This window comes from Aythya fuligula, chromosome 5 (assembly GCF_009819795.1).
Source record: "Aythya fuligula isolate bAytFul2 chromosome 5, bAytFul2.pri, whole genome shotgun sequence".
Taxonomy (NCBI): Eukaryota; Metazoa; Chordata; class Aves; order Anseriformes; family Anatidae; genus Aythya; species Aythya fuligula.
This window is the reverse complement of record NC_045563.1, coordinates 60,918,459-60,932,108: the sequence shown is the minus strand read 5'-3', so window position 1 is coordinate 60,932,108 and position 13,650 is coordinate 60,918,459. Positions and strand designations below refer to the sequence as shown.

Below are 13,650 nucleotides of genomic sequence, written 5' to 3'. Positions count from 1 at the left end.
CTTTTTTTTTTTTTTTTTTTTTTTTTTGTTCCCCTAGTAATTCTCCAGGAAGTACCATTCTGCACTCAGGTGATGTGTAGTTCAGGTGATTTCTAATGGGATCTTGCAGTTAGACATTTTATCGGGATATATGCTTGCAACAGTTTTCTCAAAACATTCTTTATGAATGTTGCTCATTCTAAAACCTATATTGTGAGTCTGCTGTTGAAAATAAACAGAATTATTTAAAGGAAAATAAAAGGAATGAAAACAACTCATGAGTTTTTATTTGTATAAGTTTCAGTAATTTTGATTCCAGTTACCATCTTTCTGACATAGCATGTCCTAAAATTAGAGAAGTTGCATATCCAAGAAGGAAGTTACTAGCCTGTGTCACCGACTTAAACAACCTCATCTTTTCACATCCCAAAAACAACTAACCCATGCCAACTGCCTCTGCAGTGACGTAGCCTTTTAAACATTCCTTGATTTTGTTTCAGTTGCAGTCTTGATTTGGTCATTGTCTTGCACTTACCTAGGATTTTGCTAATGTTGGAGTTGTGCATGTCAGGGAAAGCTTGGAGAATTTTTCGACGCTCATCCTTTGCCCAAACCATGAAAGCATTCATTGGTCGTTTGATGTGCGGTTCGCTACTGGCTCGACCCCGTGAATCCCGGTAGACTCGAGCTTCAGCCACAGTGGCACCTCCTGTTGGCCAACAATAATACTGCTGTAGTTTAGCTGCAGAGCCATTCATTGCTTTACTTCCTGTAATGTCAGGGCAGGAAGAAACAAGATGGATGCAAAACATTATTATGTGGATTACGTAAGCGCTTTCAGTGCTGTTTATTTTAGCATCATTCTCTTTCTCTCTCTGCTGCCAGATCTATGAGAGAGAAAGAGAGACAGAGACAGAGAAAGGATGTCCAGTGATTTGGGTTGTTATTGGTCAAACTCACCCATCAACATCTGAATGAGAAAACAAATTGCACTGGTATTTCTCCAGTTATGAAGATTTGAAAAAGCTTCTGTTTGGAATCTTAACATAGCATAAATGTTCCAAGTACTCAACAAAACTCACATAAAAGTTACACCTGAGAATCCAGGCTGATGTAGACCTGTTCACACAAGTCATTTACAATGACTTCTGCTTGAGTAGCGAAGCACATGCAAAACATTTCATAAAATAAATTATATAGTACAGTGAGGTACATGCTGCTAGTTGCATGGGTCTGATTATGTTTGGAGCTGAACGTCTTAAAGTAACATCTCCTTTAGTTGAATTTGAGCAGTCAATCAGATATATGTAGTAAAACTGCCTGCCTTCAACACGTACATCATGTGCGGCATGCTGCAGCTTCAAGAATGGGTGACAAACACCCCAGTTTCTCCAGGGTGTTATGCTTTAATGTACAACAGTGTCCTGTCATTGCCCAGCCTCAGTTCAGCTTGTACATGCTACTTGTTGTTGTTGTTTTTGTTTGTTTGTTTTTAATGCATCCAGCCCTGCTGCTTAGCCATAGACAGCAAAGCTTCATGGGGAGTTTTGAGTTCACAGAGCTGAGGATGAGGTGTAGAACCAGTTAATGTAGAAGAAAGAGCTAACTTAACTAAGCCTGGATAAGGTACAGTTTTCCTAGAAAAACTTGCAATCATGATGATATGTTTTTAAGGCTTGGCCTTAGCTATAAAAGAAAGGCGAAAAGACTTTACAGTGGGAAAGTTACATACATAGTCTTACACCTCAACAAACGGGTCATATAATCAAATACCTCAAAAAAGAATGTTACTCGAAAATAAAATTCTCCAGTAATAGGCTTCCTTTTTTTTTGTAAGCTATTCTTGCTCTAGACACTTACTTCACATTCACCAAAAAAAGTCTGGAGATCACACTGGAGATCTACTAATTTCAGTGACTGACTCTGAAGTTTTTAATTGTACAAAAACTAAGCTTCCTAATTTACTATGAAAATACTTTACCTTATTAGATACACCATTTCAAACATTCTGTATAGGAAACACATTTACATGAAAAAAGTCCTAAAATAAAGGATGCATAACTAATACATTACCTTTTTGCCACCAGGTCCACAGTACATTAATTTCATTTAAAATGCACTGACCATACAGGATAAATTCATTTTGCTTTATATGGTGTTGACAGGCATGTTTATTGTGCAGTGAAATGTAGTGCAGTTTCAAGCTGACTATATCCATCAACACAGGGCAATATGCTGACTACTGGGCCAGATGAAGACATACATTACCCTGAGAGCAAAACACTCATTCGTATACAGCAGTGTCTTCTCCTGAGGATCACTACGGTAATTTATGATGCCTCGAATGCCATTACTTTACAACTGACACCAATTTGGCAATTTGTATACTAACATGCATGCATGTAAAAGAAGGAAGGTTTGTGGCAAATGGAAGATGCAAAACTATTTTAATACTATTTTAGGAAAAGTACCATGCAACAGGTGTTTGGTGCTTACAGGAGACTGCAACTGCAGTCAGGTTTTTACTGCAGAAAGGAATAGTAGTTTTGCTGAGTGACATAAGATTCAGATCTGCATGTAGGACCAGTACCTAGGGTGTGTATGGTTAATGAGGCTTTGTTCATTGCTGTCAGAAGGCTTGCAACATGCACATCAAAGCTACCATCTTTTAAGAGAGGATATACTTATTGTGAAACTACAATAAATTATAAACATGTAAATCAGCACTGAAACATTTATTGAGACACATGGCTACATAATCTGAGAAAGATAAAATGTAGCACATAATGGTTATTCCATCTTTTTAAAGAATATCACAAAATTTCTAACTAGTATGTGAAAATATTAATAAGTCGGTAACAAATTAAAAAAATAAAAAAGAATAATATTTTTGATGAAAACATTCAGCTATTCTACTCACGGAAAAGAAAATAATACATATTTGAACCTGTATGATGATCTCTTACTTTCAGAAAGGTACTTATTCATTATGGCTAAGGAGTTTGTCCTTGGCCCTGTCAAACAGTTTTGGCAGGCAAAGACTACTTTTGCTGGTATCAAGATTATAGGCAGGATTGTTAAACTGGATATAATTTAGAAAGGGGAAAAAAAATATATAAGCAGTCTATTTTCAGAGAAAGGTTATGTTAGAAAACAATTCTTAAAGTAATAAATTACAAACATCCCAAGAAGGCCAAGAAGCTTTGGCTGCATCTGCTTTAAGCAAGCCCATACTTGAAGGATTTGAAAAAGCAGCCAATGAGTTGATGTTCTTTGTGCTTGATCTCTGGGGGAATATTTGCAAGTTGACCCATAGGCCATCACAAAAGCATCTGCAAAATGAATTTCTGCAAATAACTAAAGTAATATAATCTCTGTGTTCTTGTAACTATCTCAAAGCTACAGAATTATATTCAGCATACAAAGCATTATAAGAAAATACTTTTGTTAGCATTTGATTCTACGTGGGGAGCCAGAAATTCTCAGTATCTTCTAAGCTCAGAAATGAAACACTAATGATATAAAAAGCACATATGCTCAGTGAGCTCTTGCAAGTTGAAACACATAAGAACAAGCTTTCAAACTGCATGGCTGTTCCTAAGTACTTCATCCTGTCATTCAGATATTTAAACAGTACCACGTCCTATATAAACAATTTCAACAGGTTTTACAAAGTAAGGATTTTTTCTTATTGTGATAGTTATAGTACTGACAGAGACACAGATGCCTGGAATTTTTGAAGAAAAGACATATACAACTGCAAGGAACTAGTTGTTTCACATCTGTTCTTTCTGAAAATGTTTTCAGAAAATCTAATAAAGAACAATCCCCAAATAATGGATAAAACAAAAAGCATACTACTGATGAAGGGTGAGAAGAGAGGAGAACAGTGGTAATCATCTCTCTATGGAGACTAATGCTCTGTTCATACTGCAGTTGTGGAAGGAGAGTTTGGTTTTCAGAGTCAGGATTTTGGTCCGGATTCAAACTTGTTGCAAAAGCAGTACGCTTTGGCTGCCCTAATGGCTTAGTTGGCAAAGAAATCTACACTTTGGCCTAAAGGCTTGGGCTATCCTCAAAGTGACACTTCTAGCTTCTGAGGGTGTAGACTGCCTCACTTCCTAGCTCCTTTGCATTTACTCAACTTGTCAGAACTTTAATGATTTAAAGCTAAAAACAGTTTGAGGAGAATTATCACTTTTTGTGGATATATGGCAATCAACTGCCCTGTGGGAACACGATTCCAGACTAGGGACAACACTAGGTCAAAGAACAGCACAGAATGAATCTAAAAATGTTACAGCCTCATTAAAATAATTTCAAACAATGTTTTTCTTCCAAAAGAGACTGACTGTTCTCCAATGCATAGGCAAGAGGAATTCCTGGGCTACAGAAAGAGAAAAATATCTGATAATCCACAAGAAAAAGATAAACATTTTCACATGAATGAAATGTTAAGAAATGTACAGTAACAATTGTTACATTATTTATTTATTTATTCCTGTATTTATCTAAGTTTCTCACCTTTTACAATGACACGCATTTTAGGACAGGCACCATCTCCTACCATGTTCGCTGAACATGGCCACATGAAGGTTTCATCTTGGCCACATGAAGGTTTATCCTACTGTCTTTAATAGAACAGGATTTTACTCTCCGTTTTATACATCATTTACCACAACAAAACATCAGATTCAGCCTTTACAAGTTAACAGAGTGCAGATAATAATATCCATGACACAGAGGAGCATAAAAGGTTGAGAAAAAGATGAAGAAAGAATGAGAAAAGAAGTGACAGCAAAAAGAAAGAGATTTTTATCAGTCCCTCTGTTATTCCTTAATTACTCTTCCCACTCTGGCCATTGATTCATGTTTGAAGTAACACATTTCCTTTGAATCCCCTCACATAACGAATCTCTGGCTACTCTAGAGAATACACTGCATACCATCTTCCATAGACATATACCAAGATAGAATATATAGAAATAAAGACAATCTTTTTAGGTTTCTAGTGTCAAAGTGACTGGTTAGCAGAAGTGCTCATATCATCAGTTATTCATTAGACTGAGATGATATTTTTGTCTACTTTGGAAAGAACTGATCATGATCTCCAGAATATCTGGCCCTGAATACGGTAATAAAACTAGCACTGCTAGCAGCTTGCATTGCAGAGACCAAAACCTAATGAACAAGCAATTAAGAGTCACTTTTGCTACTAGAGATGGGTTACTCACAAACAGGGAAATGCAATAAGAGCAGGAAGCATGAAAACATGGGTTGGCAGTCCCCCTTCCTGACCTTAACACATGGACAGACAAATGCAGCCTTTATGAAAGCTACAGCAATATTTTAAATGAAATAGAAAAATGCAGATTTGGAAAGAATAATATAACAAATAAAAGCTTTGGAAGATTAATAATAACAGAGTAATTATTTATCTATTTTTGAGCTATTAAGTTTGATGTTTAACTTTTGAGAAGATTAGACAAATGACTACTTCACTTTAACCTAGGAGATTTGTGGCAGGGTTAGTATAACACTTATCTTTGTTTTGTCCCTTGTCTGCCTCTTACTTCCCCATTTTTGTTTTACCCTCACCCATATTCAGAAGACTTTCTCATTCTTTATCACCAGCCTGCAAGAGAGGCAAAATAAATGGGCATCTCTTAACTATTGTCAGTACAGGCATGTCTCGTTATCACTGTGCAAAACTAACACCTACTTGGAAACATGACTAGCTACCTGACAGGGATGCTGTAGTCACACAGACACAAATACTCTGCAGGGAAGTGTCTGTTCATCAAGCTGGTTTCATTCCAAATGCTAAACAAATATTATTCTGCTGGGATTTGAGGGCCCAACATATCTTACAGGCTGCATGTCAGGGAACAAAAAGGGGATGAGAACTGAGAAATACACGAGTGATTCATTAAATAGTGTAATATTTAAATGGGCTGAAAAATATTTCACCTGTAAAGGTTCTAAAATGTGCTAAGTGAATACTAAGAGTTGGGAATATACTGTAGCAGAGGTTAGCTATATTCGTGCAATACTTAGTTATGATAAGGCTTCTATTTTTCCTGTTAAGAGACTCCATTCTCTTTAAAACATCAGCGAGAAGAACCAAGAGGGAATTCCCTAAGGTCAGCTCTGAGGAAACATAAACCTCTAATTCAATAACTCCGCTACTGCACTGAAAAAGGCCTTATTATTGCAACATCCATATGGAGTCAATTGGACATTAATGACTAATCAATCCCTCCCCTTTCTATTCTACTTATAGTGTCACAAGCCATGTTTAGATTAGCCCATTTCCTGCTTAGGATCGCTCAAGATGTCTTTTGTTCTTTCAGGGCTGGCCTGATGGAGGCAGCTTAAACAAACACACGACCCAAGTGGTGCAGGAGTTATAAACTGCCATATGTGAATGAACAAAGGGGCCATACTAAAGCCTTTTGTGGTATTTGTTAATGTTTTTCATCTGAGTTTAAAAAGACCTAATGACTTTGCGGTGAGCTGATGCATGTGGCTCGTGGCTTTGCAAAATGAAGGAAATTCTACCCAGTTATATATCAGCATATATTTTCCGAAGTGCCTTGTTTTCAGTTTTGGTGGCAGTGAGTTTACTATTTTAGTACATTTGTTTTACATATGCAAGCAAAATTCTTAATCTTGAATAAAACACAGCACCAGTTTTCACAGCCATCCTCACAACCTGTATATATGTTTTCCCCCATTTGAAAGACAGGAGCTAAAATTAATAGTGAAGTATATTCTGTGTGTAAAACCAAATCAACTGTTCTCAGCTCTGTCAGTGGTAGCAGTTTGCTCACCGGTGTTCAAAGCTCAACTGTTAGTTGGGTCATATTAAAGGCTGAAACAATATTTCTAAATAAGCTGTTATCACATCCATGCTCCACAGCCAGCCATGCCCAAATCTACATTATTTAAATGAATCAAAACCGCTAAATGCAACTATTTTCTTGATGACTTACACAAACAATTTAGATTTCTTGACCACATTTTATGGCAAAATTAACCCTTACAGAAATTGGGCACAGAGTACAGCTAAAATAATGAAATTATAAATTCCATGGAATATTAACTGAATTAGTTAATGCTTAAGGTCTGACTTAAGCCCTCAAAGGCCAGCATAGCCCCACTTGTGCTGTAACACAAGAGCTTGAGAAGTTATTCTCTGGAGATCCACAAAACATCTAGATAGAAATTGGCATAAAGAAGCAGTCTCTACTATAAATTTGGGGATGAATGTAAGTGTTGTAAGATTTTTCAATCATGTGCCACTTGCAGACTTCAAGACCCTTCACAGATAATTAATTAAACACTAACAACCCCCTTCTGACATAGATATTATTGACAGAGAAAATGTGAAACACATTTAAGTTCAAGGTTATTCAGTCTAAGTAATGACACCAGAAGTACTGGACTGCCAGTCATCAGGTCTAACTACAATCTACATCCCCACAAACACTATTGCTGTTTCCCTTTGATATTTCATTTTATACTCCAGTGAGGAAAGTAAAGGCCCATGGTAACAAAAAACATGGACAAAATACCCCAGCCCGTGAGAAATATTGCTAAGAGTTATTATCAGGTATCTGACAAGATCTATTGATACTACAAATTTCTTTGTTTTGTTTTCCCAGAAGAAAACCTGCTGCTTTCTGAAATTGTTGTTACTATATTAATCATCTTCCAAGTCAAAACAATAGAAAAAGGAATGCAATAATCTATTTACCAGGAACATGTTTTCGTAAGAGTAACAGATTGATTCCCAGTGCAAGTGTTAACCCACATAATTTCAAACTTCTCCTGACATCACAGTGTCACCCAGAACATCTAGAAAACATGATATTGATTTTAAAATGCAGGGATTAACTCTGCAATCTTCAGTCATCCCTAACAGTTTTTTAGAAATCCTGCCCGAACAAGGGCCACAGGACATGATCCATTCAGATTTCAGTCAATGCTTTGTTTTGTTTTAAGATGGAGAAATGACAGACAGGAATTCATCACAGAGGAAAAGGCAGCCTGGCTTCATATTTGATGGATGCATTGTTCAAGGTGTGGCTGAACACTATTAATGAACAACTTCGCTTGCTCCAATGTATCAAAACAATGAATTTTAAAAGATTAAATTGAATGTGATTTTTAAAGGGAGCTATGTTTAGCAATGAGAGAGAGCTTTACAAAGCCACCTCCCTCAAAATATGTGATATTAATGAAGTTCAGAAAAAAAACCTTGCAAAAGGTTTTAATGTGTTAGAATCACTCCATTAGTGACCCATTTCCTGGGTTAAATCTGCAATTGACTTTGGCACCTTCTAGCACATGCAACATCATTCTTTATATCAGTATAACTAATTCCCTTCCACCCAGTGTTTACTGTTCTCACTTGCCATATCATGTCAGTAATTAGATTGCAAGGACCTAGGGCTAGGGTATGCATATGCCATTTCTTCTTGCCTTTCATATGGAGCGCTGATATTACAAAAATTAATAATTAGTAAATAATACATCATGAAGGGAGAGAAACAAAACCAGCATGATAACAGGAATGCTAAGTTCATGAGTAATAATAAATGTTAGGAAAAACTCTTAAGGCTAATTTTTTAAATATGCTGCACCTGCATATGTGGGATTTGTAAGTGAAGCCAGGAAGACACTTTTACAAATAAGGCACTGCCATGACCAAATATGTTGCCACAATTATCTGATTGGGAATTAAAAAAAAAAAAAAAAAAAAAGAGGGATTTGCTATGAAAAGAGGGATTTGCCATGAAATAGGCACCTATGTGAAAAATCCTCACAGGAAGCTGTGCTTCCTGTGAAACTATATCTGCCCAATTGAAAAGATAATTGAATATTTGCAAAAGCTGTGAAGGTACTGTAATGCCCACCCCAGACACATTTTGGACCACTGATTCCCTAAAATTAAATCAAAACACAAATGAAGAAAATATTTTCCTCTTGCTACTAACTTCTGCACTGAAGGCTTGCTTGGATACTTGGCATATCTATGTGGAAGAAAAGCAGATGCTCTTAAACACTTGTCAATTGCTGAGATACTGAGGTTCCTGGAGGAGAAAATGGTACACGGTGTAAATTTAGAAAAATAGACAGTTGTACAAAGAAGACTGCTTGTCTGGAAGCTCTATCCATTGCTCATGCTTATCCTGAATATACAATGCTCTTTTCTTAATATATTCATATTTCTGCCCTGCTCCTAGTGCTCAAGAAGGTATGAAAAAGTGCAAGATTCCTCCCTCCTCCATGCAGCACGATGGTGCCTTTCTCCATCAACTGACAATTCACTTGTACCTGAAAATTTCACATTATTTTAAGCAGCTTTGATGTCCTTTGGCAATATTGGAGCAAGACAAAGATGTGTACAGAGCTAAGCATCAGTACCATGGGTTTTTTGACATCTATGGTAGCTGTACATGAACTCCAGAGTGTGAAAAAAATGTTTTAAACCACTGAGCTAATATATTGAATTTTTCACTTACTCCACTTAAAAATAGCTAAGCAAACTGACTGATGCTTTCAGGATTTGTGACAGTAATTTTCTCATGGGCGAAGATTTTCTTGTGTAAAACTGCAGCCCACAGTTACTTTTTACAGCCTTGTTCTAAATTCCTGAAAACAATGTTTTACTATATCATGGAAACTGTGACAAGCCCTTAAGTATAACTGTGCTAATGGGCACCCCTGAACAAAACTCTGGGCATTGTAACAGTGATTGTACATTAGAAATTCTAGCTACAATTTTAAAAATAAAGGTGCTATTCTAAAGAATCAATCACTGTAACATAGAAACAGCAAACGAGAAAGCCTGGTATTTAGCAGTAGGAAAAAAATACCTCAGACAGTTGAAAATCAAAAGGTAATACTTGTGGAAGACATCCAGATTTATTATGCTGAAAGTGAGAAGCATACTATATGTTTAATATTAGTATCTTGAGAGGAGTAGGTTTCAATGCGATGGGAAAATCAGTCCACACACCCTCAGCCCTCAGCTCAGATTTTTCAGTACTCAAAGTGGGAGTTCCCTCTGTAAAATATTACAGGGATGCTGGCAACAAGAAGATTCATAAAGTGGTTACCATCAGAAAAGTGATGGGATGGTTCTTAACGACAGAAGGGCTTATTCCTATCCCATCTGCAGACACTGAGTTACTCCAGGACTGAGGCACTGAATCTCATCCAACACAACTGAAATACTGTGCCTAAGTACTTTATCACAGATTCATGATCTGTTATGAGTTATTCTGAAAAATTTGAGCGTATCACTGAAGTTTCAGGCATAATCAAATAGCTTCATATGTGTTAAAAATGGCAACCGCATTTAATGAAAGCCACCTTTTCACATCTGTTCTAATTAACCAAGATGTTAAGAAGTTATTTTATCTTTAAATAATAAAGATAAACTTATGAGATTTTGTTTTTAAGACCTATAACAAGAATAGGGGGGGGATAAAAATTCCACTGCTTGAGCTTACTGCATTCTCTCTGGAAACGCTTCTTTATTTTCAGACAGCTTTCACTGTTTTCTGATTTTCATCTTTCCCTTCTCAACTGCCATAGCAACTATTACAAATATTTATGTGCGACAAATACTGGCGAGGAGAGGCATTCTTTCCTCCAGTATTTATGAGGCACTGTCACAAAAGTAGGCGATGCTTTGTCACGCGTGTACTACCTTCTGTTTACACCTCTGCATAGGAGGGTGTTAAACAAGTTACCTCACAGGCTTGGACTGTGTTGGCAGCCTGCCAGGATTGATCTGCCTGCAAAAATATGGTTCCCTTTCACCTACCTCTTCAGCCAATCAAAGTCGACCTTCTCTGGAGTTAAGAAGGACCTGTCTCACCCTTCTGTATAAACATTTAGCATTTATTTACTGTCAGGTATATATGAGCATGTTGAAGCTTGGAGCATATGGTAAAGATGTTCCTCTAAGAAAGGATTGAAGTTTTGTTTTGTTTTTTACTGAAGAGATTTGCAAAATCCAGACACCTGTCACAATGTCTGCTCTAGTGCTGGGATATCAGAAATGAAGTTTGACAGATGGTCAGAAATTTGGAGCTGTACAAAGTGGCAGTTTCTCCTCACCCTTAGGTATCACCCTTGTAGTCCTTTTATTGGTGCCTTTCTCATGTTTTTCTCATAAGGCCAAGGCAATCTCTTCTACATTGCAAAGACTCCTTGTGTTCCCCCAGTTAGCTCATTCCTCTCCTTCACATATACCTCATTGATTCCATGTTCGCTGCTGCTTCTGCCACTGCAACCACTCATCTGCTCACTGTATTCTGGAAGTGGGTAAAATCTGTGAGGATTCCTAACACTGCTTTTTTCTTTCTCCGCTATTCAATTTCCCTTGCTTTTGGGGAGGCATAATCTCTTGCTGTGCTACAAAATGCCTTGCAATGTGGCTATCCAAGTCAAATCTGAATGAGATGGACATAAAAAGAGTGACTGCTATAATTGCTGCAAACCCTGAACAATTCATTGACTTTGTATGCCGGACAGCAAATACACTGTCTGAAATGCTGCAGAACCAGATTCCTATGCTTATTATTTAATAGAAATATGTTCATTTAAAAACAAAGGTGAGCTTGGGTTCAGGTCCAAAATCAGGTTCAGAACAATATCTGAGTATATCTGAACTAGAATTAGTGATATCAAGCTAGGGCTTACTACTGCAGGTAGCCTATTACCGATGGTTATGCAGTGCACAGTCCCCATTTGGCTTGCATTCAGTCTACCTGATGAATGGTCAAAGATACCACGATCAAACAGTTAAGGCTTAAAGCTAAATCACCTCAAACAGTGAGAATATAGAAAAACACAATCTTATACCAAGGAACTTACAAATTAAAGTAAGAGATGGCAGGCAGTGAAAGGGAAGACAGAGGTACTAATGAGGACACAGGCACCAAGTCAATTAATTGGACTAGAAGATGGGCTGGTACCAAACCCAGACTGGGGACTCCATGATACGTCTTAATGACTGACTCAACATCTATGTTCATAGCAAAGCTGATCCTCTGGGAGTTTTTGAAAAGTAATAATCTAAAGGATGAAGTAAGTACATAGATAAAGAATATAAACAGCTAATTTTAAAATTCTTTTATCTCAATGAGCAGGGATGGATCTATCCCTCACAACTATGGACCATACTTAACATAGTCTAACAGATTTGTTTCAAAGAAAGAAGCAGCAAGTGCTAAACAAAATTTACAGAATCAGGAAGACTACTGCATAAGAAATAGAACAAATGAAAACATTAAAACAGGACTCAGAAGAAAAGGGCTTTGTGTGCATTGTCCCATATGGTAAACTCCGAGGCCAAATATTTAACTCGCAAGCCCCTGACTCTAATATATTAACACAAATGAACTTGGAACTAAATGTTAGAGCTAATATGGCATTTTCATCTATTTCTAGTTGCTTTTTAAAATTGAATTTACCTTTACAATGCAACTGATTTTTCACATTGGAAAATGGGACAGAGAACTTCTCTTTTACAAAATCACATAGTGAGACAGTGGCAAAACAATAACATTCAGATGTTGTTCAGGATACAATCAAGAAAACCATATATTAACAGATCCAATTCTTTGGCAGGAATTATGATCAGGTCTTGATGGAATATGAATCCCTACAATTGTTGAAGGAAACCCTACTGCAACCTGAGCTACAGTAAAATCAGTAATTGTCAGCAGGAACATTAGGTCTATTCTGCAGATTACTATCTAATACAAAGCAAAATCTTAACATACTTCCTACAGATTTTCCATAGCATTGGAACATAAGTACAAAAAATAGAAAAATCTATAAACATAGTGTACATTTTCTACAAGCACAAGTTGTATGTGATTCAAAAGAAGCAGCACTATCACCAAAGCTGTGTATCTATGGAAGGAGTTTCTGTTTCAGAACTAGAACCAAGAAAAGGTATTTAGATCATCCAATCTTCTCAAATAAAACAAGTAAATATTTTAGGTTCCTCCACCTAGAATTTAGCAAGGGCTCACCAACAACTCCTGACTATATTCTACCACACTGGTCAGTTAATATGTGTCAGTCACACTCATAGAGGAGTTTTAGCTAAAGACAGATTCAAAGCTGTCTTGGTGTGTCCATGGTAGATAGCAATTCTTCAATACTGACAATCTCAAATTCTCAAAGTTATGAAGCAGCCTACAGAAAGAATGATGTTTCATTTAAAATGATGAAGTTGGGAGAAAAAAATCTTGCTTAGTTCTATAATTGGCTGTTTCTTATAATTTTGCATGCCAGTTGCTGAGTATTTATGAGCCTCTCAAAACATGCTTTTTAATTTTGCCAGCTACAATTGAATCACACATTTTAACAGGACAACTCAGATTTCCAGGTAATGATAGAGCTGTAAGAGCTCGGGATTATTCATCAAATAGTGTCACAGCCAATGGCAATGTTTTTGAATACAGTCTGAGCATGGTTTTTAATATAGTTAGCCCAATCCTTCTGGTGGCTAAGAAAGTAGTAGAGATGTTGGTTTATATCATATTTAATATAAAACTCTTACAGATGATTCTCAGGCCTCCATTCAGATGAGAGTTAGGTCACTGTGAGTAACACAAGCTTAGAATACAACTTCATATG

General features: G+C 36.8%; 1 protein-coding gene across 7 annotated transcripts in view; it reads right to left on the bottom strand.

Moving 5' to 3' along the window:
• The window catches only part of SOX6 (SRY-box transcription factor 6), a 386,149-nt gene that overhangs the window by 22,859 nt on the left and 349,640 nt on the right, over positions 1 to 13,650 (bottom strand). For 6 of the 7 annotated variants that reach the window (XM_032188152.1, XM_032188151.1, XM_032188153.1 and 3 more), the window contains one exon: positions 515 to 748. In XM_032188152.1, coding sequence (XP_032044043.1) covers positions 515 to 748 — 234 coding nt within the window. The remainder of the gene's footprint in view (positions 1 to 514; positions 749 to 13,650) is intronic. The other variant, XM_032188150.1, reaches the window with a different exon arrangement.